This window comes from Colossoma macropomum, unplaced genomic scaffold, assembly GCF_904425465.1.
Source record: "Colossoma macropomum unplaced genomic scaffold, Colossoma_macropomum, whole genome shotgun sequence".
In the NCBI taxonomy this organism is placed as follows: domain Eukaryota; kingdom Metazoa; phylum Chordata; class Actinopteri; order Characiformes; family Serrasalmidae; genus Colossoma; species Colossoma macropomum.
This window is the reverse complement of record NW_023494805.1, coordinates 13,166,315-13,192,645: the sequence shown is the minus strand read 5'-3', so window position 1 is coordinate 13,192,645 and position 26,331 is coordinate 13,166,315. Positions and strand designations below refer to the sequence as shown.

General features: G+C 36.5%; 1 protein-coding gene across 2 annotated transcripts in view; it reads left to right on the top strand.

Moving 5' to 3' along the window:
• The window catches only part of dock11 (dedicator of cytokinesis 11), an 87,817-nt gene that overhangs the window by 19,844 nt on the left and 41,642 nt on the right, over positions 1–26,331 (top strand). For both annotated transcript variants that reach the window (XM_036596280.1, XM_036596279.1), the window contains exons 13-29: positions 8,580–8,702; positions 10,768–10,850; positions 11,168–11,290; positions 11,797–11,873; positions 12,988–13,172; positions 13,690–13,755; positions 14,051–14,143; positions 15,627–15,750; positions 16,595–16,716; positions 17,500–17,583; positions 17,724–17,813; positions 18,146–18,267; positions 18,664–18,733; positions 18,913–19,038; positions 20,169–20,240; positions 21,664–21,810; positions 23,014–23,097. In XM_036596280.1, the coding sequence (XP_036452173.1) occupies positions 8,580–8,702; positions 10,768–10,850; positions 11,168–11,290; positions 11,797–11,873; positions 12,988–13,172; positions 13,690–13,755; positions 14,051–14,143; positions 15,627–15,750; positions 16,595–16,716; positions 17,500–17,583; positions 17,724–17,813; positions 18,146–18,267; positions 18,664–18,733; positions 18,913–19,038; positions 20,169–20,240; positions 21,664–21,810; positions 23,014–23,097 (1,791 nt within the window). The remainder of the gene's footprint in view (positions 1–8,579; positions 8,703–10,767; positions 10,851–11,167; positions 11,291–11,796; positions 11,874–12,987; positions 13,173–13,689; positions 13,756–14,050; positions 14,144–15,626; positions 15,751–16,594; positions 16,717–17,499; positions 17,584–17,723; positions 17,814–18,145; positions 18,268–18,663; positions 18,734–18,912; positions 19,039–20,168; positions 20,241–21,663; positions 21,811–23,013; positions 23,098–26,331) is intronic.

The window sequence follows — 26,331 nt, the reverse complement described above, 5'->3', positions numbered from 1 at the left end:
ATTTCATTTTGTATTATCCCTAAATATTAGTACGAACAACAGAGTTAACCCCTTTCCCCTACACAAAAAAAACAGCTGTTAGTCTAGTCTTTTCCTGTAATATTGTTTTCCCATTGATTTTAATATGTATTGAACATAATCTAACAAAGCCTAAAAATCTAATCTAATACTCTCTAACAAGCAAGCACATGAATAGGGATATACTTCACCCGTCAACTACCTTTTACTGTACTGATTAAACAGATCAGTAATAAACATTTACTGAATTCTGTTCTAAATGCAATTTCACAATTGCTCAGAAACATTCATTGTGCATCCAACAATAAAAGGAGCATTGTGCTACTTTTAGAAAGTGATAGAAAACACATGTTGATTCTTTTACTATATCCTGCATGGACATGCATGGGTTGCTACAGCTTTTGCAGCAGATTTACAAGTTAAAGGCCTTTGCTAAAGTCACTGAATGCATTGCCAGTGAAACATTAGTTTTGATAGAGTTAAACTGTTTTCTTATTATTCAGTCATCATAACACCTGTATTTTGTAATCACTACTGAAACTGTAATGTAAGTTATTTAGTTATGAGTGTGAAGAACTGCGGTTGGTTGGTTTATATGTACTTAAGCTGTTGTTCGTGAAAGTGCTGAATTTTGATGCCACTCAGTGCAGAGAGGTTTTTGTTGTAGGCTTATTATTCCAAGACCCTCCTGGTTCATACATGTGTGTGCACTATGTAGGCCAGTCACATTTTATGACCAGTGTTGTGTTTGAGTCAGAAGCAGCTCGAACAATTGGAGGCTTTATTCAGCCACATCATTACTGCGCAGATCATAAACAGTGGCCTGAGAGTCCTCTGCTTTCACTGCCAAACTTGAAGCTTATTGGAACTGATGAAAACTAGAGCTTAATACAGCACAACACAAGACCAACTCTCCCGTCTGAGACAGGGAGACTCTGCTTTTCTCTGGTTATTGACATAGAGAGAGAGAGAAAGAGAGAGAGAAAGAGAGTGGGAAAGGAGGAGTGGTAAGAATGAAACAGCAAATGATGGAAATGGTTGATTCTATAAAACTCCTCTTTTAAAAGATTAATTAGTAGCAATGCAGACTGTTAAGTAATGTTGAAAAATAATTTTATTTTACCTTCAGTGAATCTTTAAAAAATCAATAAAATGGATAATTGCCTAATAGGCCTTTGTGTACCGTAGTCCCTGCAATGGTGCTCTCTGGTCATAATTTGCCTATGCATTATAAATTGCCTCTGACTTATGCAAACAAGTAGAGCACACACACTACATGACCAAAAGTATATGGAGACCCTGAGTGGGTTTGGCAATTTCAGCAAGACCTGTTGCTAAAAGACGCATAAAATCAAGCATACAGCCATGCTGTCTTCATAGACAAATGCTGACTGTAGAACATATCTTACTGAAGAGCTCAGTGACTTTCAACTTGACACTGTCTTAGGCTGCTACCCTTCTAGCAAGTCAGTTCATCAAATTTCTGTGCTGCCAGAGCTGCTTTGGTTGACTGTTGTTGTGCTGTTGTGCAGTTGTGCTGTTATTGTGAAAACATCAAGGAGGAGCATCAGCTCAGCTGTGAAATGGTAGGCCTCTGCTCACAGAATGGGACCACTGAGTACTGAAGCGCGTGAAAATGGTCTATGCTCAGTTTCAGCACTTTCTACCAATTCAGACCTCTGGAAACATCATTACTACTGTTTGTCAGGAGCTTCATGGATTAGGTTTCCATGGTGACCACACAAGCTAAACAGCCACACATAAACATGAGAGCGTCATACACAGTGCCGAACGTTGGCTGGAGTAGTATAAAGAACACTAACATTGAACCTCAAAGCAGTGGAAATGTGTTCTCAGGAATGATGAATTATGTGTTGTTACCAGCCAGTCTGATAGATATATCTGGGTTTGGCAGATGAAAGAGAACTCTACCTGCCTGAATGTAGCACCAACTGCAGGGTTTAGTGGAGGTATGGTAACGGTCTGGGGCTATTTGTCTTGGTTTGGGCCCCTTATTTCTAGAGGAATTGTATTGCTACAGCATACAATACCCCGGTGTGGAAGAACATGACTTGGTGCAAAGGAAATTGACTAGCCTGCACAGAATGCTGACCTCAACCATAGCAAACACCTGCCAGAAATGCAGACTGTGAACCAGGCCTTGTTGCGAATATGAGTGCCCAACCTCACTAATGCGAATCCCCACAGCCATGTTCCAAAATCTTGTGTAAAGCTTCCCAGAGGAGTGGATGGTGAGATAGCAGCAAAAAGGAGGGTCAGCTGCATATTAACACTCATGGTTTTGGATAAAGATATTCAGCATGCACAAATGAAAGTGTTATTTGGGTGTCTACAATCTTTTGGCCATGTAGTGTAGCTATTAGCTTACTGATATTCTTTCGAAAATTTCACATTATTAGCTAAGCTGTAATTTTTGTTAAATTTACAACTTTCACTTTTTACTCAAAAGTAACAGTGTCAGTAGAGATCTTAGTCTGTTATCATTGAGTGTCCTCTTTTGCTTTTTTATTTGTTCCTGATGCAGTCTATACATGCCTCTGAGACTTCACTCCCATCATGCATACACATATGAACACACAAACACAGCATAAATAACAAACATGCCTTAATGGAAATTTAATTATGTTTACTGAGGCACCAGCTATTATAATTTTTTTTCTAAACAGAGGAACATTCAGGGTCTTCTAAGATAAAAAACAATGACCTCTTGCATTTGCCAGATATCAGGAATTGTCTACAGCAGGTCCAAAATGTCTTTAGAGTAAACAAAGATCCCCTTCAGATGAACTATGGTATCATATTTAACAGTCTCTGTAGCGCAGTCAGTTTGAGGCCTGGAAGGTGGAGGCTGGACTGTGGCCCCTTTAACAGAGGTGACGTCCCTCTTCCTGTTTCGTCTTCTCTTCAGCTGATGCAAGAATAGATCTGCAGATACATGCATTAATCAGAACTGCTTCTTTTAGGTTCTATATTGCTTAAAGTGTGATTCGGTTTTACTGAAAAGCAACCGAGTAATAATAATAATTTCATTTACATCATACAAAAAATACATATTAAGAGCTTTAGACTGTCTACAAATAAACAACTAAATCATGTAAATAAAGCAGTGTATGTCAAAAAAGAACATAAAATTAAGAGAACATATATGTTTAATAGAAAGTAAAAATGCCAATAAAGTAAAAAAAATATTGTCAGGGGCTTCTTTATTTTTATCATTTGGAGAGTTTGCCGTCTAGATTAGTGATGTGTCTATCTGAAGTGTAGATGATGTTGCCTGATTCAGCTATTGCAGTGCTTGCCAGGAAGCTCCTCATCCCTGCTATCTTTAGTGTGGGCTGGCGATTCCTTAAGATTTCCTGCATTCCCTGTCTGGTCTTCACACCCCATGTGAGATTGTTCCTCTGTTATTGTATTATATTTTGTGATCGTACTATCCAGGCTTACAGTAGAGTGTGGCTGGTTGTCAAGTGATGTTGTGTCAGTATTTAAATGCTGCTTTTTGGGGATGCCTAGCAGATCAGCAAAAGTTTCGTCAATGTTTGAGAGCCACTCTGTGAGTAAGAAGTTGTGTTTGTTAGGAAAATGATCTCTTGTAATAACTGCTCCTATTTCTAAATTATAATGTGTCTACATAGAGAGTTACCATTTGTATCGATGTCACCATTTGGATTGTCAGTGTCACTGGTAAATTCACTAGTGAGGTTAGCAAGAGCCTCATCATAAATGCCATATTTAGTAATGTCTAGAGAAGCCAACCACTTGTTCTGCTGGACTGTTGAGTCATCTTCCATGGAAGAAACACACACATGACAGTGTGAGTTCCTCGGTTTTGTTGATTGTGGGGTTAAAGCCTGCTGGACGCTGGCATGTGCCTGGCTCTTTAAGGTTAGAGGGGTTCCACATCTGTAAATTATAAGATGAAGAAAGTATGTTAGGTTAGTACTCTGGACTTTATTGATAATTTTATAATTCACAGTACAGTAAATGTACATTAGAAAGCTCAATTTCTTGTTTGACAACATCAGATGTTCTCTGGACGACTGCTTCCATTTCAGTGTTGAATGCCTCTTTTTCTTTAAGATATCCTTCATTTTGGCTGTTCTTTATGTCTGTTGTATCCAGATCCACACGTGACAGAGTGATGTTCCTCACCCTATGAGTTAGGGGGTAACCAGGTGGGAGCCTGAAAGCCCACACTAATTTCATTGAGCCATATTCCTCAAGATTAGGAGGGTTCCAGAGCTGTAAGAACAAAACATTATTAGAAAAAGAAAGTTTTAATGAGTGCTTATTTTTAGAAGCTACATGTTAATATAACAGTGCTGATACCTGAATGCATTTAAATATAATTGAGTGTTTAGAGAATTTATCATCTAGATTGTTAATGTGCCCATTAGATACGTGATATTGCGTGATTCAGCTATTATAGTGTTATTGGCAGGAACCTCTTCATCTCTTTTATCAGATCATGCATACTCTTTGAAGTCTGGTGCTGGTACTATAGTCTCCATCTGGTCCTCACATCCCATGGTATTGCCCAGGCTTACAGTCAGGTCATTTTACTGCTGCATTCTGATTACTACTGCTTATAATTATTAATTGTTATTTATCTAACTATGTGATATTGGTGATGATTAGGGTGGCCAGATTGGCTAAATAGCCACTTTACGTGCTAGATATGTGTCCATAGCAGCTAACACTGACCGTGCTGTCAAATCAGTACTGTGAGCATAATCACACAAAAATCTACAGTTACAAAGATTTATGTATAGAGTCAAGCAAAAAAAACACTCATTCTGCCAACATACATACTAAAAACTGTTATAATTACCTACATAGCTAGCAACAAAACAAACGTTACTCAGTGCCCTCTAAACATTACAGCACCAAGTCAAAAGTTAGAACTTTTTTCATTTTGTTTTCATAAATCTTTTGATGTCTCAATAAATGTGTTTACTGCTTTCTTTTATTTAAATTTATTTGCATCAACTAAACACCCAAAATCTCAAATAATTACAATTATCTCAATTGCTGTTAGCCGATTGTGTAATAATTGGGGCAGGTCTAGTGATGATAGAAGTAAATTCTTACCTGTAGATGGGTGTGTATTTGTCACATAAGCAGGAACAGAAAAACAGATCTGCATCATGGTCCCCCCCCAGAAAATGGTCACACATACAGTTTGTTGTTTTTTCTTGTCACAGAATTACTTTTCAGTTGGTGTCTCATGTGCTCTCCAACCTGAATACTCAATAAGTTATCACAAATCCGGTGAACCATAAATGCAAGAGACATATTTGTTGTGGTGCTGGGTGTTGGAATGCTTTCTGTGTGGTAGAGCTCATAAGCTGGCTGTAGCATGCTATTGAGGTCCACTTTGATGCACCTGGCAAATCTGCATGATTACATGACGTTCTGCACTGTAGGTCTGCCTTGAAAATGACAACAGACAATTTGTCGTTTTTATGACAACATAGAATTGACAATATAAAATAACAACATAGAATTTGTAATTTAAATTTTTTTTATGACAATGTTCTGATGTTATAATTTGATGTGGGACCTATTTTATTGAATTACAATAAATTGTTCTTCTGTTGGTGGAGGGAAATGCTGTGTATCATATACCCACCTACCTGAATGCTCGAAGCTAAAGACTGTTGAGGGAATCATGAAGCTGGAAGGTGTTTATACTGCAAAGCTCCCAAGATGGAAGTGCCATATTGATGTTGATGTCCACATACGACGGATTGTCGTGGTTGTAGATTTATGTGTCTGCATGTGACACATAATGCTGAGTACTGAGTGCCACTGCTTTTTTACTATGTGGGTCTGATGTGGTAAACATGTTACGGCCGTTTCATTTGCAAATCAAACACGTTCTGCGTGTACGTTTAGGCAAGAATTGAGTAAAACATGGGAACATTGCATAACAAATGTTGTATGTACTGTGCTGTTTTAGGCATCAGAGAAAATTCTATTTAAAATCTATTTAATTTGGCAGTAATTGTTTATTTACTCAGAAAAGCAGGAATGTTAGAATAATACTGATATAATAAGTAGCCATTTTATGTATACCAAAGTGTTCACTGAACCATTTTAAAAACTCTCCTTTGGGCAGCCTGGTATTACTTGTACATACTTTTCCCATTCCACCTTAAATTTATGAATGTAACTGCTGCGCCATTTGAGGTGGAACAGGAAAGTTTGAATGAGAAGCTGGCAAAGGATTCTGACTTCAGCTTCGTGTTTTTTTTAGTGTTTGACAGTTTCTTATTGCAGATTAAACATATCAGGAAACCAGCTGGGGTGCTTATAAATGCAAATAAGTTCATTTGTCTTTCTCTTTGCAGTTTCATTAGCTACAGGCTAGGCGAGATTGTTGTCGTTGTTATAGTGACCAGCAATCTGCGTGCCAACCTTCAGGGATAAAGGTTGGCGAATTAGCAGTTATACATCAACTCCAGCGTTTCAGACCATTTACTATTAAAACTGTGTTAGAACGATCAGCAAAGCATTATTTCACTGCAAAGGAGGATTATTTTATTTTTACCTAAAAATCTCATTCTGCTGTGGAGCCGCAACAGGGCATTAAAAGAGCCGCATGTTGCCGACCCCTGGTTTGGGGGCATTGAGGAGAAATCTGGAACCAAACCTGTGTTCTTCTAACTACTTTACAACATTTCAACTGCTTTTAAAAAATTATTGTTGCTTTTTACTGTAATAATATTTGTTCATATTTCTTGTAATATTACATGGCGTTTTTATAAGCAAACACTAGTTTCCAGTATGTGCAAATGCAGGATTAGAAGTCTGGACCATGACTAGACCTGCACAAACAATGTTTATGGAAAACTTATATTATAATTATACAATTTTAGTACATCTTGCATGGATTTACATGGACAACACTTTGCATCTTTATATGCATCTTTGTATCAATGACACTTTAGGGACAGTGTTCATAAGCTACTTATGACAACTGACATAAATCTACATAAACTCACATATCTCCCGTAACAAACTCACATAACGTCTATGATAAGTGACTCTTTATTTGACTAACATAGACATAACACAGACTTTTTACTTTTTTAGCTGAAATGTCATAGCGCACATATATAGTGGGTCTTCTGTTCTTAATAGTGTCCCTTTGACATGCAGTGCTTAAAATAACTATTCATACTGTATAAAATTAAATATTGAACTTTAATGTTGCTATGCTTTCTAGGGTTGCCAGTTTCTAGAAACTTTCAAGTTGACATTATACCACAGATTTTTAAGTCACAGATTTTTGCTGACATAAAGTTGTGTTATGACATTTTCAACTTAACATTAAAGTAGTATGCTCATATCAGTTGCCATGAAAAGCTTATGTATGCATTGTGTAGCCTTATGCACACCATCCTTTATCAGTATTATATACCATTCGTGTTATCAGTATATAATATGAAGAGGAACACATTGTCCAAATTTACAGATCCTGGGATTGTATAGCCTCTCTGCTTTTCCATGAAAACATGTAAATCAGTTTTTATGTTAAGTGTTTTAGTGTCTTACTGTTCATCTTACTCTCAACATTGAGGGATTTTTGGAGGTTCACACTGCATTTTTAACACTGCTTTTGGCTGAGCTTCTCCCTGTTTTTTAGCAATGATACTATCATAACTACCAATCAGCTGTGCTCGCTACCTGTTGTTTCGATACGACACTTCCTCTTTTAGAAGGTGATCGACTACTAACTAGAAATCATAGTGTGGCTACTAAAAACAAGCTAAACCAATTTATGTTGTCATAGTTTTGGTCCTTGAAATTGCACAGTTCAGGATACTCAGGGACTGCAACTGTCACTGAAGACCCGTCTTCCTTTTGATCTGACTGGTCAGCACAGAAAAGAGTGCTCATGATGTGGCCTACTTGATTACTTTGAGTTGATTCTTTTTTTAACTCAGGGTGCCCAGAGTGCTCCGCACCATAGACAGCCACACGCAAAACACGTCTCTCCCACAGAAAACAACAGGAAAAGGTGCCTCTTGCCACAAAAAAGTCTAATGTGAACCCCTTGTAGATATAAAATTGTGTTAGATATGAAAAAAGCTAAAAAAACCCCACAAAAATACTTAATCTACAATCAGTATCATGATGTCAGTTCATTAGATGACAGATTCATAACAGATCACATTTTTACTAATTTTTTGAGTAATTCTGTGGTAATGAGCATCCTGTTGGTTATTCTAAGTTATTGTGTTAGACAGCTCTAATAGGTTTGATTCTTTATTTGTTTAACTAGAACAGGGGGCGCCAACCCGCAAACGGCTCTTTTACTGCCCTGTTGCATCTCTACAATTAGATTTAGAAATAGATTATTAGGTAAAAAAATAATCCTCCTTTGAAGTAAAATAAAGCTCTGTTATCTGTATATTAGACTATTTCTTAAGAATGACTGTGTCTCAAGGCGAATTGCACAAATTTCCTGCATATAAAATTGGATTCCTTTCACGTATCAAATATGGAAATATGTGCATCTTTGTTTTCTCCAGGGCGTCTTCTCTGTGACTGTCCCCAACACAGACATCTTTCTGGTGGCCCGGGTAGAGAAGGTCCTACAGAATGGCATCACTCACTGTGCTGAACCCTACATTAAGACATCAGACATGAGCAAGGTGTGTATGCTCCACTGGTAATAAAAAAATAACCATTTAGAGGACACACACACCCACAAAGTGGAGGGCTAATGGAGGAGCTGGATGAAGTATTGTAATATTATACCATTGGAGGCATGATGTCAGTCCTCTATAATGTTTTTAGCCCTTAGACACTCTGTAGTCCTTCTTTAAGAGTTATTTTGGAGCCTTTTGAAGTGTTGAGTAAGAGTTTTCTTGAAACCTTCTACATAAAGTTGACATAACTGTGCCATAAACATGTCATGACATATGTCATGTTTTGTGATAAGTTGTCATGACAGATTTCTTTAGTAATATATGTGTATATATATATATATATATATATATATATATATATATATATATATATATATATATATATATATATAAACAAATAAATTGTCCCCGTGTAACACTAGTACAGATGGAAATCTGGCCAACTTTTTTTTTCTGTGGGTCAGTCCAATCTAACAATGGGTGAGATGTGAGTGTCTCACTCCAAGGGGCCCCGTAAGTGTTCAGTCAGGATCAAAGCTGTAAATACAAAAACCATGAGAATCCAGGGAGAGCATAGAAGAATTTAAGATCTTGGATTGTCCTAAGCCCCTTATCAGTGTCCTCCAATGTATCAATGTCCATCATATATATGAAGGGCTTCATTCCTTTCAACAGATAGTAGTTATTCTAAATAGGAGATTGTTTGAATGGTAATTTATGAGTTTTTCTGCAAGTTGCCATGCATGCAATGAACTATAGGGCAGATAGAAGACAAATTTTTTAATGAACTTTGTTTTAATTTAATCCCTGAAAAAAAGGATGTCTTCTAATCTGTGAGGAATAACTAACAACTGTTCTATTAATCTTCAGGGTGTAATGTCTGCATATGATGAAATTTTATTTGTGTGTTATGTTATTGGGGAGATTAAAGGGTACTGCCTGCCTGATCTTCCGTGATAGAGGGTGTAAGGATAATACAAACAGAATTGATGAAAGAGGACATACTTGATGCGATCCTTAAGTAGAAAAGGCTCTGATAAGGTTCTTACAGACAAGTAGCTCTACTCTGTTCACATGTACTATGCAGCAGTTAGCCAGGTCACTTTTTACTGAGTGTAACAAACCTTCCATGTGGTCGTGCTGCTATAAATTAAACAAATGTCACTTTGGTTTAAGGCCACTTAAAACAACAATGGCAATTATTTAATAATACATATTAGGTCATCTTGTGATTATTGGCATAAGCTTTTCTTAAATACTTTGCTTTATAAATACAATATTCCATAATTGTTTATCAAAATAATATGTATACAGTACTTCTGATGCTTTAGTACATTTAAAAGCAAGTCATTTGGATTATATCCATATACATGGGAAAATATATATGGAAATTGTCACTTATGTTTATGTGTAATAAACTGTTTCTTAGAACTCAAATTGTGCTCTTTAGTAGGCCTCTTAAATAGGCCTTTTTATTTTTTATTTTTATTTTATATATATTTTACCATCTCAGCTGTAAATATGTCTCAGTATGTGTTTATGTCCTATTATAGGCTAAAAAACATAACTATAAGTCCATTTGTCTCCAAATTGTCAATGTCTTAAATTTTTCTCTGTCTTTTCGCTAGCTAGTAACTGCTTTATAAATACATTATTTAGTACTGTCATGACATAAGAAATGATGACGTCTGTCATGACATTTACCTGTAATGGTAATGGTAAACTATTATTGCTGAGCAAAATGTGTCATGAAAACTCATCACAGTATATGTCATTTGGCATGACAAGTTAATGGAGTGGTTATACCAGTGTTATGAAATGGGGTTCCAGTTATGTGTTGTGAAGCACTCAGTGTGTTATTTTGTTATGTGTCTGAAGATGTTTTAAACTATGTCATATAAATAATTTATTCTATTTTATTATATGTTACTAATTATCACAATATTGCTTATAATCACTGAGGCATTGATTTTGTTTTTTCAGGGGCCTTTTTCAGATTTAACTGGCACCTTTTATATGACGTTCCCTAAAGTAGCATTTTGTGTGTGTGTGTGTGTGTGACCCACAGACAGTTCAGAAAGTACTGAAGACAGCCAAGCAGACATGTCAGCGGCTTGGCCAATACAGGATGCCCTTTGCCTGGGCTGCCAAGTAAGCAAATGCTCTCAAAAAGCTGTTTACTGTGGATGAATGAGTTTCACAGGCTAACAGTGAAAAAAAAAAAAACATCTTTCTCTTAAGAAACCTAAAAGTTAGAAAGTCTATATTTTCACAAGAACAGTAGATCATGATATATATATATATATATATACATATTTATATATATCTTTATACTATATATTTATACTATAAGGTCATAAGGTCCTGAATGAGTAATAAAGCTTGTTTAATGTCCTATAATGCTTTAGGTCTTTTCGAAACTCTGCAGTTCAAATGAATATATTCATAGCAAAATTAATCTCTTTCAGGCAGGTATTTAAAGATACCCAGGGCAGTTTGGACATGGATGGAAAGTTCTCCCCTCTGTACCGCCAGGACAGTAGTAAGATCTCTATGGAAGACCTCATCAAGCTACTGACTGACATCAGGAAGTGAGTATGTACATGCGGTGTTTGTGTGTGTTTGAGTGAACCGTATTTTGAGGTGAGTGTTTTAGTAGTAATTTGATTGGATCCTTGTGATCATTATTTTCATTATCTGGCACCTCTGCAATGGTTGATATAGTTATTACATTTGTGGACATAGTACCTAGTACCGGATTTACTGCTGAGTGTGGTATGACATTAAATGAATGTTGTGTCACGATTTACAAAAATAGAAAAAAATACAACAAGCACTTGTTGAAATCTGATCTGAGCATTCAGACCAGGGTTATGTCCACCCATGTAGTTCAAACGTTATTCATTTGGCATCTGGTCATTTATATGAAGTGTGAACGTTCTGGACACTTGTATGTGGTTTTAAATGCGAGTGTTCACTAAGGATACATAGATGTGACTTTAGCTAATCAAATGAAAGTCACTATCTAGGTTAGCTGGTAGAACACCAGCTTCTCTGGATGAATGGAGTTTTGCATACTTGTCCTTGTTTTTCACAGACCAGAAAAAAGCAAGTTGCAGATAATTCCAGGGCAACTGAACATCACTATCGAGTGTGTGCCTCCGGACATGTCAAGTAAGTCTCCCTGATCCATCAGTGCAGTTTCCCCCTAGATTACACTTTAATCTCTTGCAGTGAATTAGGTCGTGTTCTCTGGAAAACATGTAGTTAGCAGCATACTGCATGATACACATTAGCGCATGTTGCTCTGAAAACTGGCAAATAATGTACGTTCAGAAATCCAATTTGCTGTCAGAAATTTGAAATATTGTTTAATACTTATGATTCTGCTTATATCTGTGTAAAATTATTTTTTTTACTCTCACAGTGCTGTAACATATTTCAGCATTGTAGTATGAATAATAATAAGGAGAGCAAATCAGATCTGACATTCCTCTGAAATGTCATTTTATTGCATGTCTTGATTGACATGAATCAAGTCGTAATTTCATTAGGCTTCCAAGATTATTAAAAAAAATGAATAATACAGGTAATTTAATGTATTTTTTTATATATTATTTAAAATTATATATATTTAAAAAATATATTTAAAAATGCTCAGAGAAACAATAATATTAGAATAGCTACTATTATTAATAACAATATTTAGAATATTAATACAATAGGTAATGATGTTAATGTGTTTATTCAACTCTTTAAAATCCCAGGCTTAATACATACCAAGTCTTATTATTTAGTAACTACTGGGACTTCAGTGCAAATTAGCTGAGCTATTCTTTGGTTGTAGAAATATGTAATAAAACTTTGGGCCTGCTGGAGGGCCCTGGCCTTTTAAAGGGTTAACCATTTCTAAACCTCTTCTCAAGGTAGAATTATTTGTAGTTAGCACCATTATTATTTGTAGCAGGATCAGTTACCTAGTTTCATTCTTCATTAGTCCTTTATTAAATTAAATTAGGTGTGCTATAAATGGAATATAACATATATCCATGTGATGGTTGGGCGAATCTGGGAAAAATATGGAACCAAACCTGTGTTCTGCACAGCTGCATTTTTGAACATTGTTCCCTTTAGCAAGGCACCTCATGTAAATGAGAAAGTACTCAACACAAATTCCCTGGTAAAACAAAGCTTCCTATCTCTCCTTTCATATCCCACAACATATCTTTATGCATATAATAATCTCTCTCAAGCATATGAAAGACATCCAGTGACCTTCCTGTTTTAGATTCAGTCACCTCATCCTACATCCCAGTAAAGCCCTTTGACGAGCAATGTGAGAAAGTCTCTGTGGAAGTGGAAGAGTTTGTACCAGAAGAGGCTAAGTACAATCACCCTTTCACCATCTATAAGAACCACCTCTACATCTACCCCCAGCAGCTCAAATATGAAAACCAGAAAACCTTTGCCAAGGTAACGTATAAAGAAATGTAGACTAAAGTAGGGGTGGACATTATGTCAAACGTATTACAATCCTTCAAGATATTTCATGATACACAATATGCATTGCAGTATTTGGGCTTTTTGAGGTTTGATAAATTGAAACAGAAAAAAAGTCCCAATATTCATCCATTTAAAAAATACTGTCAAAAACTATGAGTAGGGTTATTTCCATTTGGTGTTTCATGTACTGCGCTGCACTTAATTCACTATTTATGCCTTCCTTGTAGTTAAACTACTACTAAGTGCTACTAATGTTGACTATGTGCTCAGAAAAGTATATTGTCATGTAATGTGATATTATTTATCACAATAATGGTAAATATTGTTATAGTTTTACTAACTAGATTCCATGTAGATTTAGAATTTAATCCAGGAATTGCTGTCCACTGCAATGAACAAATGGAAACAAAGAAAAGATTGTGATCTATATAATGTGAACAAAAACTCTGAAGTACACTAGTGACTATTTTATGTCCCTAACCTGTAGGCACGGAACATTGCTGTGTGCGTTCAGTTCAGAGATTCAGATGAGGAGGGAGCAAGTCCAATGAAGGTGAACATAAATAGCCCATCATTCTTCTCAGTTTTGCTCTCAGTTAACGTTACAAATCAAAATGACCAGGGTTGAATTTACCCTACCTTATTAAATAAACCTTACATTACTGAACTGACAGCTACAGTTTCAGTTTATATCTAGCTGGACACAAGTGCATACCATGGTGACTACATTTAACCCTGGGGGAGTTGGCTATGTAGGATTTGAATTGGGTGAGCTTGTCCTATATATATGTGAACAGAGACATTTATCAGGCTGTTCATTTGTCCCCACACCCTCAACTCTTTTCCAGTGTATCTACGGCAAGCCAGGGGGGCCACTCTTCACCACTAGTGCTTTTGCTGCTGTGTTGCATCATAACCAAAGCCCAGAATTTTATGATGAGGTAAGGTTCATTATTGTACGATTAATGCAGAATCGCCCTTTTTGACCATACCTTTGTCTGCTCAGAAAACATTACACCTCTGAATAGTACAAGGTTAGGTCTATGTGGTCTGATTGTCTGCTGAATAAGTAAAGTTAGATTATCACTTTATGTTTTTTTTCTTCCTCTTTCATTAAAATAAAGTTTCACCTATTTGAGTTCCTCTTGTCATTGCAAAACACTGGACAAGTCTGAACTGTGAATCAAACAAAAACTCACTCTAAGGAAATTGAGAAGTACTGAGTCATTTCATATCCAAACATGTGCCTTAAGATTCTCAGGACAGAGAATAAACACAAACAAAGGTCATTTCTGTTCATTTGGGTTATATGACTAGTCACAAGACCACCCCTACACAAAAAAAACCTTGAATTTCGTTTCAGAATGCTTAGCTAGAGTAGTAGGCTGAACCATGTCTGATGATGTCAGCATGTAAAGATATCAATTTCATTCAAGAGCATTTTATGTTTGGACGTTATGAGGCTGTGAGTGTTCTGTTGATGCCATCTTGTGGTGGGAGGGAGAATTTTCATTGATTTAATAGGATTCCCACAAAAAGAAAGATAATGGGTGAATAATCTCCATCATTCTTTTATCATATGGATGACAGAAATCTTACATTAAAAACTATGAAATTATTATAATATTTTTTAAAAGGAACACTGACTGAAGGCATGTAATCGTCAATGTAGTGTCTGATGCTATTAAAATATGCTTTATGAAACAAGCAAAGTACTTTATTTATTTGTAAAAATACATCCTCTACTAGTAGATTGCCATTTTTGTTATGACATCATATGGTTGTTCTTTCTTCCGTCCACTGAGCAAGAAACATGGAGGAAATGTCTAATTTAACTCAAAATATTAGCCTTTGAAATTTTAGAACGAGTGTGACATCCCCGCACTTTTTTTTATTTATTTTTTACACATTCTTATTTGGCTTACAATTCATATTTTAATAGTACTGGACCAGTACACTATATTAAGGTATCTAAGTTGGGGTTCTCCATAAGTCCCAAGACCACCCCACTCAAAAAACAAAAACCCTTGAGCAATGAACATTCTAGTTTTTGCTTTTTTTAACTAAAAGTTTGAGATTAAATTTAGTTTTCTAATGCCAAACAAGAGCAGCAGGCTGAATTATGTCTGGTGTTACCAAGAGATGTCCTCACCCCATTCCACAGTGTTTTGAAGTTGTGTTGGATGCCATCTTGTGGCGAAAAGAAGAATTGAGTTTCGTTGCGTTAATCAGATTCTCACTAAAGAAAAAGATTAAAAACAAGCATATAATCTCAATTACACTGATGCTGTTATCATATAGATGTCAGAAATCATACATCAAATTTAAATAAGAAATGATTATTAGGGTACTGGTTATTAAAGTTGTGTTATAATGACCTGATACAACGAAACCCTTACGTCTCCCTTAAACCTACCTATACAGATTAAAATCGAGTTGCCAGTCCACGTTCATGAGAAGCACCACATTCTCTTCACATTCTACCACATCAGCTGTGAGCTCAGCAACAAAGCCAGTTCCAAGAAGCGAGAGGGAGTGGAAACACTGGGTAAGAGTGTGCATGCAATAAGGCTTCACAAAATGTTTGTTAATTGTTGATCTTTGCAAGACGGATATTGCAGAAGTCTGTAATGTACAAATGACCCCTCTAAAAACCTGTATTGTTTTGTACTGTGTTCTGTGAGTATCTTGATCACTTAAAGGTCCAGATAAATACTTATCTATTTCTGAGCTTCAGTGGGCAAATATATAGACAAGCTTTGAGAGTATAATAATATCATTTGTAATATAGCAACGTATATTTTTCCAATTTGCTCATGTTAGCAGTAGCTATTGTCTTGTTCTTCAATCTGCCATTCTGTGTAGACTCAGTGGTCACACAGAGTCATGCAGCTTGTTTTCGAGCACCAATAATAACACCACTGACATATAGTCATGTTCTTCTAATAACGAGAAATAGGCTATAGCCTAAATATAGCCTAAATTGATACACTCAGATAGAAGGAGCTATGTCTACTAAAATATTTCATTGAGTAAAACTATTTTTTTCCACAGCAGCAATTATTATTACATGTTGGCTCAGACACATATTTACTAAGTTTTTGCCTTTGGATACTGTGGACTATCCAATTTCTGTAACTTGCACCCCCCCTTGGAAAAGGCAAGCTCTTCCCCTGATTCATCAAAACAATTGTGTCATCCGATCTTTAACCCTGTCACACTGTTAATTCACCAGTGCATTTGTAATATATTGTGAATCGCAATATGTAACAATATCATTGCAATATAATCTCTGATATCTTGTCTATTTCATGTATTTCTTGTGTGTATGTGCCTGTGTGTATGTATTGTTGTTAAACTAGTCCCTAAAAACAGACTGTGGTGTTTTACAGTGGGATATGCATGGAGTCCTTTGCTCAAGGATGGGAGGATACAGTTTTCAGATCTACAGCTTCCTGTTTCTGCAAATTTACCTGCTGGCTACCTTTATGACAAGAACCAAGACTCCAAAAAGGTAGGTTTTGCTATTGCCCTTCCACTTTTCAGTTAATATTTAATACTAAGTTTGTTTTAAAATGCTACACAGACCATCAGTATTCTGTACAAAATTAGGGCTTCCCCTCTTCTTGGACTAGTTACCCATCACAATCTATCTTGAATAGATGTTTTTTGGTTGACTAATTCCAATTTTTTTCATGGATCATCATCAAGTATTTAGTGTGTTTCTGTTCTTGTCAATTCAGCTTGTTGCTTTAAAGTCTACAGTGCAATTAAAAAGGGATGTCTTATTATTATTTTTTTAGGCTTCACTAGATTTAAATTATTAATTAATTCATTCATGTGATGCTTAATTATATAAGTCACTTTTTATGAAAGGAGGCAGCTTGTATATCTGGTGGAAACTCCTGCAGTGAATACCTGCCCTATAAATGTAACAGAGCACAATGCACTATTCATGCTTGCTGACTAGTGAAGTTCTTAATTAGTGGAAAAAGCATACGTAATGCGAAATTTCATCTCAGTAGAAAGACAAAAGCATTGTTATTGCACCTAGTTGATCCTCATTTCTGAAATGCAACCTGGACAAATGTGTTGATGCGTCCTAAAATGAGAAATAATTCAACGATTGAATACGACATAGTCTAATCTACTGCATACAAGCTGCAAAAACAAGCTAAATCACGCACACTACGTTTAGAATCAAACACATGTTGAGAAATGAGTGAGACCCACAGTGCAGAATATTACTGAATGCTGCTGTACGTTGATAATTAATAATCTTTATTTCTGCCTCAAGTCATCACCGGACATCAAATGGGTGGAGAATGCCAAGCCCCTGTTCAAAGTGAAAACCTATGCAGCGTCAACAATTTACACTCAGGTGTGTAAGGCTCAATGAGTCGGTAACATCCACATCATTTCAGTTCATTTAAATGTGTATTAAAATCCCTCAACATCTATCTTTGCCTCTGTTGAAAAACACAATAGCAGAAACTTAGTTTTGGTATTGACCCAATCTAGGATTCGCACCTCCAGAATTTCTTCCAGTACTGCCAGCTGATGAGGTCCGCATCAGAGGGGAGCTCAGCAGAGCTCATCAAATACCTAAAGGTGAGAGAGTTTACTGAACGAGACCATAAAGAATAGTGATCGGGTCAGACCACAGAACATACCCCTATACGATAATATAGATTTTATTTTATTGTAAATTTAACAGTATTCACTTGAATGTGACTGTACAGCATGTCCTTTTTTGTATGTAACCATAAAAAGTAGCTTTTTAACCTACTGAGTGTTTGTGCCTGTAAATGCCTTACAATACAAGGGGCAAGGGACAAACCGTAGTTTGTAATGTAAAACTGCAAAGACAAACGTAAAAAAATATATTTTAAAAATATTATTATATATAAAATTTTTAAATATTTTTTCTGGTCCTGTGGCAGTGCCTGCATGCTGTGGAGACTCAGGTCATCATTAAGTTCCTGCCCACTGTGCTGGTGCAGCTCTTCCAGGTTCTCACTATGGCAAGCAAAGAGCCTCAAGAGATCGCAGTTAACACCACACGGTCAGTCTTCTCCTCAAAGCTGTTTTGAAAAAACAATCTTTTCTGACCCTTTAATTTGTTAGCACCTTAACTTCTAGGCTGATTATTCAGTTTTTAACCTCAAGGCTAATAAGTAACTAGGGGTGCAACAGTACAACATGACCATACAACATGGTCATGTGTCACACTCTTAACTCCAGTCTCATCTGTAATTCGTGCAACATGGATAGTCATTATTTTCTCTATTCAAATAATGAGGTGTTGGATCATGAACCTAGTATGGAAAATTATGAGCTGAGTGTATTTGTACAGCACCATTAACACTATAAGAAGTAATTCAGAAATTACTATGAGACTAATATGTCAATTATGTATTTATGAGAATGAGGACTAAAGTAGTAATATTGTTCTCCACAGTGTAATCATTCACATTGTATCCCAGTGTCACGAAGAGGGACTGGAGCACTACTTGCGCTCTTTTCTTAAGGTACGTAGTCTTGGTTCTGGGCTTCATTTAGGTCCATTTCTATGTATGTTTTTATATGTATTGCACATGCAATGATGTACTGTCACATGAAATATTTAACATCCTAATTTTTTTTTATTTTACTTTAAATGGATGTGGGATTTATGTAAAACATCTCTAAAGTGTATTTTCTTCCATAGTACGTATTTCTCACAAACAACCCAGCACCAGGGAACTCAGTGACCACGCATGAGGTTTTAACAATGACAGTGACTGCCATTCTCAAACAGACTGCAGACTTCAACACCTGTAACAAGTTATTGAAGGTAACGAGTGTGTGTGTGCGAGCGTGAGAGAGAGTTTGCTGTTTACTTTTGTCACCGAAACCTCAACATGATCAAATTCCCTACTAGAAATAATGAAAAACTTTCTGATTCCAGTAGCATGACATTATCTTTCTTTTTGTGCAACATGCTATTCTTTCTCTAAACAGCAGGCAGCACTGTAAGCATTTTGGACTTAGTAACTCAGTTTTCCTCATAGTGGACTAACCCAGGGACTTTTTTCTTAAGCAGAATTAGTGACAAATACCACATGATTATTACTGATATATTCATGATAACAACAAAATGGCAAAAGGTATGTGGACACTAATTATCCTGTTCAGGTGTTTCAGTCACACCCATTGCTGACTAGTGTATAAAATCAAGCATTTGGCCCTGCAGTCTCCATAGGTAAACATTGGCAGTAGAGTGGGTCCTACTGAAGAGCTCAGGGACTTTAAACCTGGCATGGTAATAGAATGCAACAATTACCTTAAGTCAGTTCATGCAATTTCTGCCCTGCTAGACCTGCCCCAGCTAACTGTAAGTACTATTATTGTCAAATGGAAGCATTTAAGAGCAGCAACAATTCAACTGTAAAGCGGTAGACCACGCACGCTCACAAAGTGAGCGTGCTGAGTGCTGAAGCCAACTCTATATTAATGCCCATGGTTTTGGAAATGGGATGTCCAAGAAGCTCATAAAGGTGTGATGATCATATAGAGTATCTTCTCTTTTTTTCTCACTTCTAACTTCTTATCGTCATATAATTCAGCTCTGATTGGCACTTGTGATTCAGGTTCTCTTAGTTGTCAAGTCTTAAGGTTTACCCTTTTTGGTCTTTGCTTCAGTTGCTGAGAACGTAATCATAAAGATTTCAATTTAAAGTAATAAGATAAACTGTATTTCTGTGGGGCTTAAATAATGAGAGTGAAGAGTTCAAGTGGGAGTGAATTGGCTCACAGTTTTACCAAATTCTACAGGTTTTTCATCACCCACCTCTGTTCACATTAGACTTGACTTGACAGGGTATGGGCCTAGTAGTTCTCCTGATCTGTCCGCAGTGATTAACTAACACTACATTTGTGTTTGTAGTATTGGTAAAGCTGTGCTTTTTTTGTCCAATTTTCCAGTACTCCTGGTTCTTCTTTGAAGCAATGGGCAAATCAATGGCACAGTACCTCCAAGAAGGCAACCGTATGAAAGTAGGTGCACCTCACTTACAGCTTACACTCTCTCATAATGTGTCCACTGTAGGTTTTGTCATTATCATGTGAAAAGTTACCATTAATGTGATCGATTAAAAAAGAAAACTTTTACAGCAGAATCAGATTTACATATTGATTTGATAAGTAACATGTTTTCCAGTTTCATTTTCCTTTTTCTTTTAATATCACAGTTTACATAGTTGCCTCACCACAGTTATCAGTAAATCAGTATGAAATTTCCTCCACACAATAGCATGCTTTCACATTTTACTCTCCCATGGCCGTCATCAGCATATGCAAAAAGTTGGTCTATGTCAGTCTTTTTCCCTTTGTCTCTTTCTCTGTCTCTCTCTCTTTTTTCCTGCTTTGTGTGTTATGTACCTTCACAAACACAAATAGCTACTATGTATGTGCTTGGGAGCAGTCAAACACATGCTTCTTTGTTCTTTAAAGAGTGTTGGGTCAGGTGTCATTTCCGTGTGCATTTATATGGAAAGAATGCCAGCACAAGAATACATGCCTACCATCTGGGCTGTGAAACGCATTTTTAACAACAGAGACATACACATGCACAGAGCAGGGTAGTTCAGATCCGGAAAAAAAATTCTCCACAGCATTTTGTTTCAACTGGCTTCTCTAGTCTGCTCAAACCAGCACCCGAGATGTTCAGGCAGTTTGGAACAAAGTCAAAGGGAGGATTTTTATTTCATGGACTTAACATACCCATCTCTGCCCATGCACACCCCATTACCCCTTTAAGGCTAACGCAAAAAATCAGCTTTTTCTTATATTTATTTTGCTTTTCTCCTTTAACAGTGGGATTTCTTTGTGCTGTCTTATGTGATATTTAATGAATGTGATCTAACAAAGCCGCTTGTGTCACAAACTTTTAGAATGAGAAACCACATGAGTAGAAATATTTCTCACACATCAGTTGTGCTTTATCGTTATTCTGATTAAACAAAACGATAATAACCTGAATTGCTCATTATATGAGCTTATGGTCTTGGAAAAAATCACAGTGCAATGTTGGGCTTCTGTTGTACTCACAGAAAGCTCAGATTCTTCACTCTGTTCTATTTTATTATGGTGAACATGAACTTGCACGCGCCGTAACTCCTCTGGCAGCAGATTTAAATGAGGACATCTTCAAAGCATCTTAAATGTTTCGTTGACGAGACGTTTAGGTGTTACTTTACATTGATACTTTTGGTTTTCAAATTTCCACTACCACACGAAAGGGCCCATGATTTGTTTTTGTTTTTCTGTGTATCAGTTCTTCATACGTGGAGCAATTCTTCAATGTATATTATAACACTGCATTTCTCAATGCATGTACTTAATATACATACACATGTAGTACTGAATTTCTCACAGCAAAGTTGTAAAATCTGTTCGAATGCTGGATGTTCTCCCATAGATGCCTCGAGCTCAGAGGTTTCCAGATTCCTTCCATCAGGCACTGCAGTGTCTACTGCTCTCCATCATGCCTCACATTACTATACGCTATGTGGAGATCCCTGATGAGGCCCGCTGTGTCAACATCAGCCTGGCCAACTTCATTAAGGTTTGGCTTTATACTTACCCAAGATGCCGGTTACATACACACACAACCACAACTACAGCATGACCGTTATTACACTTATAGATAGAAGATAAGCAACTATAAGGTTCAGAAGACTTCAAAAGATACAGTGTGTCTGAAGACACATCCTGTTTGCTAAAGTTCTCAATTAAACATGATTGTGAGCACAAGGCCTTTTTGAATTAATCCAAATAAAAAATGAGGCTGCCTACATAGGGACTTCATAACCCATGAATAAGCAGTGAATAACTTCTTAATGAAGCAATACCTGAGTTTTTATGAAAAGCCTGTGACATTAATTGCAAGATAACTTAAGTTGTTTTAGTGATGGACATTTGTTCCAGGAATAAAGCTGTCATGAAGCATTATTCACAAGTAATGGAGCCTATACTGTAATATAGAGGCCTAGTTAGGAACACTATAGGTCAGTTCTACATATTTTTAGAGTTTACATACAAAAGTACAAGTATTAAGATATGTGTTGTTTTTAACCAAGGCTCTGCCTTACAGTATAAGCTCTATTACTTAGGACTGATGCTTCATAATACTGTTATAAATTGAACAAATGTCTATCACTTACTGTCAACCTCTTAAAATGCCAGGCTTATAACATGTACTTCATGAAACATTTGTTACGAAGTTTCTATGTTGGCAGCCTTAACTCCTTAAATGGCCATGTTTTATTAGACACTTCTATAATCTAAGAATAGCTTGGTCTGTTTGCACAAAATTTCATGTAGTTATTGAATAATAAGCCTTAGTATATAATAAGCCAGGGATTCTAAGGGATTAAAGTAAAGTGTTACCAAGTACTTTGCTGGTAATTGTACCAGAATTTTTAATTTTCATTTGCAGAAGTTTGTGGAATTGTTATATATTAAATTCTGGCACTGTTTAGAAATATTGGCTCTGCTGGCTTCAAGTGTCCGTGTAAGAAACAGGTTTTTCATGCACCTTGTGTTTGTTCAAATCTAATCAACTGTGTAATGCAGACATTAATACAATTGGGGCATGGGATATTTGTCTTAAGCAAGACACAAAGACACGAACTGACACTGCCTAGATATTTATTGACCAGACTGGGAATCAGTTTAAAAAAATAAAGAATTCAACAAAAACTGCTTTGAGCTAAATGTCCTTTCAGTATTATAGCTGCAGGGTCAATATGTCTTCTTTTTCTTACAGCGTTGCCTGACATTCATGAATAGAGGATTTGCTTTTAGTCTCGTAAATGACTACATGTGTGGATTCAGCCAGAAGGACCCCAAGGTAAGGTGAAAGATTTGTATTAAGATTAAAATAAGAGCACCACTCCTCGGTGCTACAACAGATTAACAGCTGGATGCCAACACCTTGCCAGTTTTGTTTGGTATAATAAATTTATATTTCACAGGTATAAATAATTTACATTTCACTAACTTTTCCCCAATGACCTTCTACCAGGCAGACAGGAAACAGTGGCATAGTCATCTAGCTAAAATAAGGTGATGCCTAAGCATTCAACTTGCAGAAATTTGGAGGTCCCGTGATGACCTGTGTTCTGTCACATAAAGTGGTTTTGCTCATTGAGTCGCAGTCTTTTAGCAGCAAGATGCCTCTAATCAGCAGAATCAATGTTGCCAACTTAGCAACTTTCTTGTTAGATTTTGAGACTTTTCAGACCCCTTTAGTGCCTTTTTTTTTCCAAAAAACACCAAGCAACAAATCTAATGACTTTTTGGACAAATTTAACCTACGTTCCATAGAAAAGAGCCTCCAGTATTGCCTTGCAAGCAAGAGGCACACCTCTCTCTGCGTCTACTCTGTTCAGTGAGTGGCAGAGAGGCAGAGCAGGACATTTAGTCCGCATGGCAGCTTACATAGACACGAGTGAGCTGCGCATTGCTTACAGCCAAGGACCAATCACTAATCTGTATTTTGTGCTCCTCCTTTGTTTTAGTTTAAACGGTTTAATTTGATTGTTTTAACCGTTGTTAATGCCTTATCACTCACTATCACGCTGAAGAAGGAATATCCTTTTTGTGGTTTGTTTCCCAGATTGAGGTTGTGCACTATGTAAGAAAAAAAATAAGAAAGTTATTCTGTTGCTTCTAACTTTGTCTGTCAGTGATCATTTTACATGTAAATATGTCTCAAATCACAGCACAGTCGTTTACTGTAAATTATGTGTATAGTCATTTTGTCAGATGACGTCATGGTTATAAAATCAGAATTTTAACAATGCAAAGCAGCAGCTTGGAAATGGCTTGGAAGTGACTGTTGGTTGACATGTAGTCTTAATGGGCCATGTTTCAGTCACTATTTTGTACTTGTCCCATTGTCTGACAACAGAAACAGAAAAAATATGTAAACGAGAACAGCTTTATTGAGAATTTGGCTACATTATTACATTATATTACATGCATAAAGTGTGACACTTTTCCAAACAGTTATAGTTCCTCTTAAAGTAATTCAGCTAGTAATGAACTAAAGACAATTGTCAACAGTAAGGATGTGTGTAAATGGTATTTTCCAGACAGACTGAAATCAGAAATTACATGCTTAAGATGCATACCAGTGACATGCTGGTGCATCACCTGTTCTGGCAAAGAGCTGATTAGCCTCAGGTGGACTGCTAGCCCTTGCCAACATTTCAACATTGCCAGCATCTGCTGGTAATACTTGATGACACAATCCCCATGTCATAACCAACTTTCCAAAGAAGTTCTGAAACGTGTAGTTGTTCTTGATGGGAAATATGTACAATACTGTGCAAGAGTGAGAGGCCGCTTATTTTCTGTACAAGTACAAGTGATTCATTTTTCTGAACAATTACTAGTGATACATCAATATTTTTTTCACATATTTTTACTTTGACTTCCCCTTGTGTTGGTCTTAGAATCTTCTGAATCTCCTGAAAAATGAATAACTTGTACTTAATGACCATTTTGATTGGAAATTTAACAAATAAAAGGTGATCTGACTTTGGCACAGTACTGTATGTTGATGTATATTTATGGGTGTACGTGCTTTATGTAAAATTGAAATAGGTATTACCCAACAACTACATTTTTATTATCTTCCTTCTTCTGATTTAGATCAAATACCGGGGCATTGCAATAAAACTCAGTCCATACATTCTTTAAATTGCTTTTTACACTCTTTCCTTTATGTCTCCTGGTAAACAGGTATTGCTCATTAGTTTCATTCACTTTGAAACAGGAACAAAGTGCCTCTTAAAAGCTTATTTTGGTAAGCTGCTTTAAATTTTAACAACATTAGTAGCTTTTCATTAGCTTTGCTTTCTGTAATCTCTGTGGAATTTACTATACTCCAGTAGTAAATTATTCCTCTGTTCACCTTACTTCTTGTAGGATAATATTTAGATACTCCGTACTGGGGCACTATAAATGAGTGGAAGATGAGGGCGATTCAGACCAAGATTGTATCTTTTTTAGGCTTCCTGAAAGATTATCAATTGAAACACTTTGTTTATTAAGTAACAATTAAGACCTCATTTAGATACAAGGCTAGTTTTAGATAGATACAAGACTAGGTTTAGATACACTGCCAGCAGCTATGAATCTTCCAGTTGGTCAACCCTCCAGTGACCCCTCTGAGTAAATGTTCAATGGTTTAGCCTGAACACAGTCTGTACAAAGAGCGAGAATAAGAGCAAAAACAGAGAAACAGAGAAGTTCCTCAGTTTTTTGGAGGCAACGGTGGGTAATCATGATATATTGGAATAGTTGATAGAAAGGAGGCTTTTGCTGTAGTAACTGCAGTAATGGAAAAAATGCGATGGAGCTGTCTAAGCAAAGCTGCAATGCAAATTTAGTGTTTGTGTGTGTGATTTAGACACTAACCTCCCCTCTATCTTTCAGCCAGGGAAAAGGACAAATGAAAATCAGAATATCTGTATTGATATGCAGTCATATTGCTTACGTGTATATTTACAGCTTTCTGCATGCTAAATAAGAGTTGGAATTATGGAGCTAAACATAATAAAGAGACAGGTTCTGCATATGGAAATATGGTGAAGCAAGTTTTTAAAGGGGCCCAAAATTGCAACTGTCTAGAAATTTTTCTTCAAAGTGTGCTGTTGGCAATGGGTAATATATTTTTTGTGGTGGCGTCAGTGTTCTTGCAGTGCACCACCACTCAATGAATAAAATGGAAACACGGGTGAGCAGTTTCCTGTTTACCCTATTCTTTAAAGTCACAGACCATTTACTGTCTTCACAGTACTGTCGGAAGCATTGAACCTAGTGGCTCGCTTGACTTATGATGTATGCTAGATTGCTTTTTTTGTTGTCAAATTAGCTTACAAAGTTTCATTCTTGCAGAAGGAAGTAATCTAAGTTCCATTCCATGTACTTGCACCAGCTGTACAGCTGCATATACTTTAAATATATCTTTATTTATTTAAGTTTAAAAGCTTGTTCATAAAAATACATAAACAAGTGATTACATTAGTAATACCACTTATGTAGGCATAAAATGTGCTGTAGATGTGCATAAAGG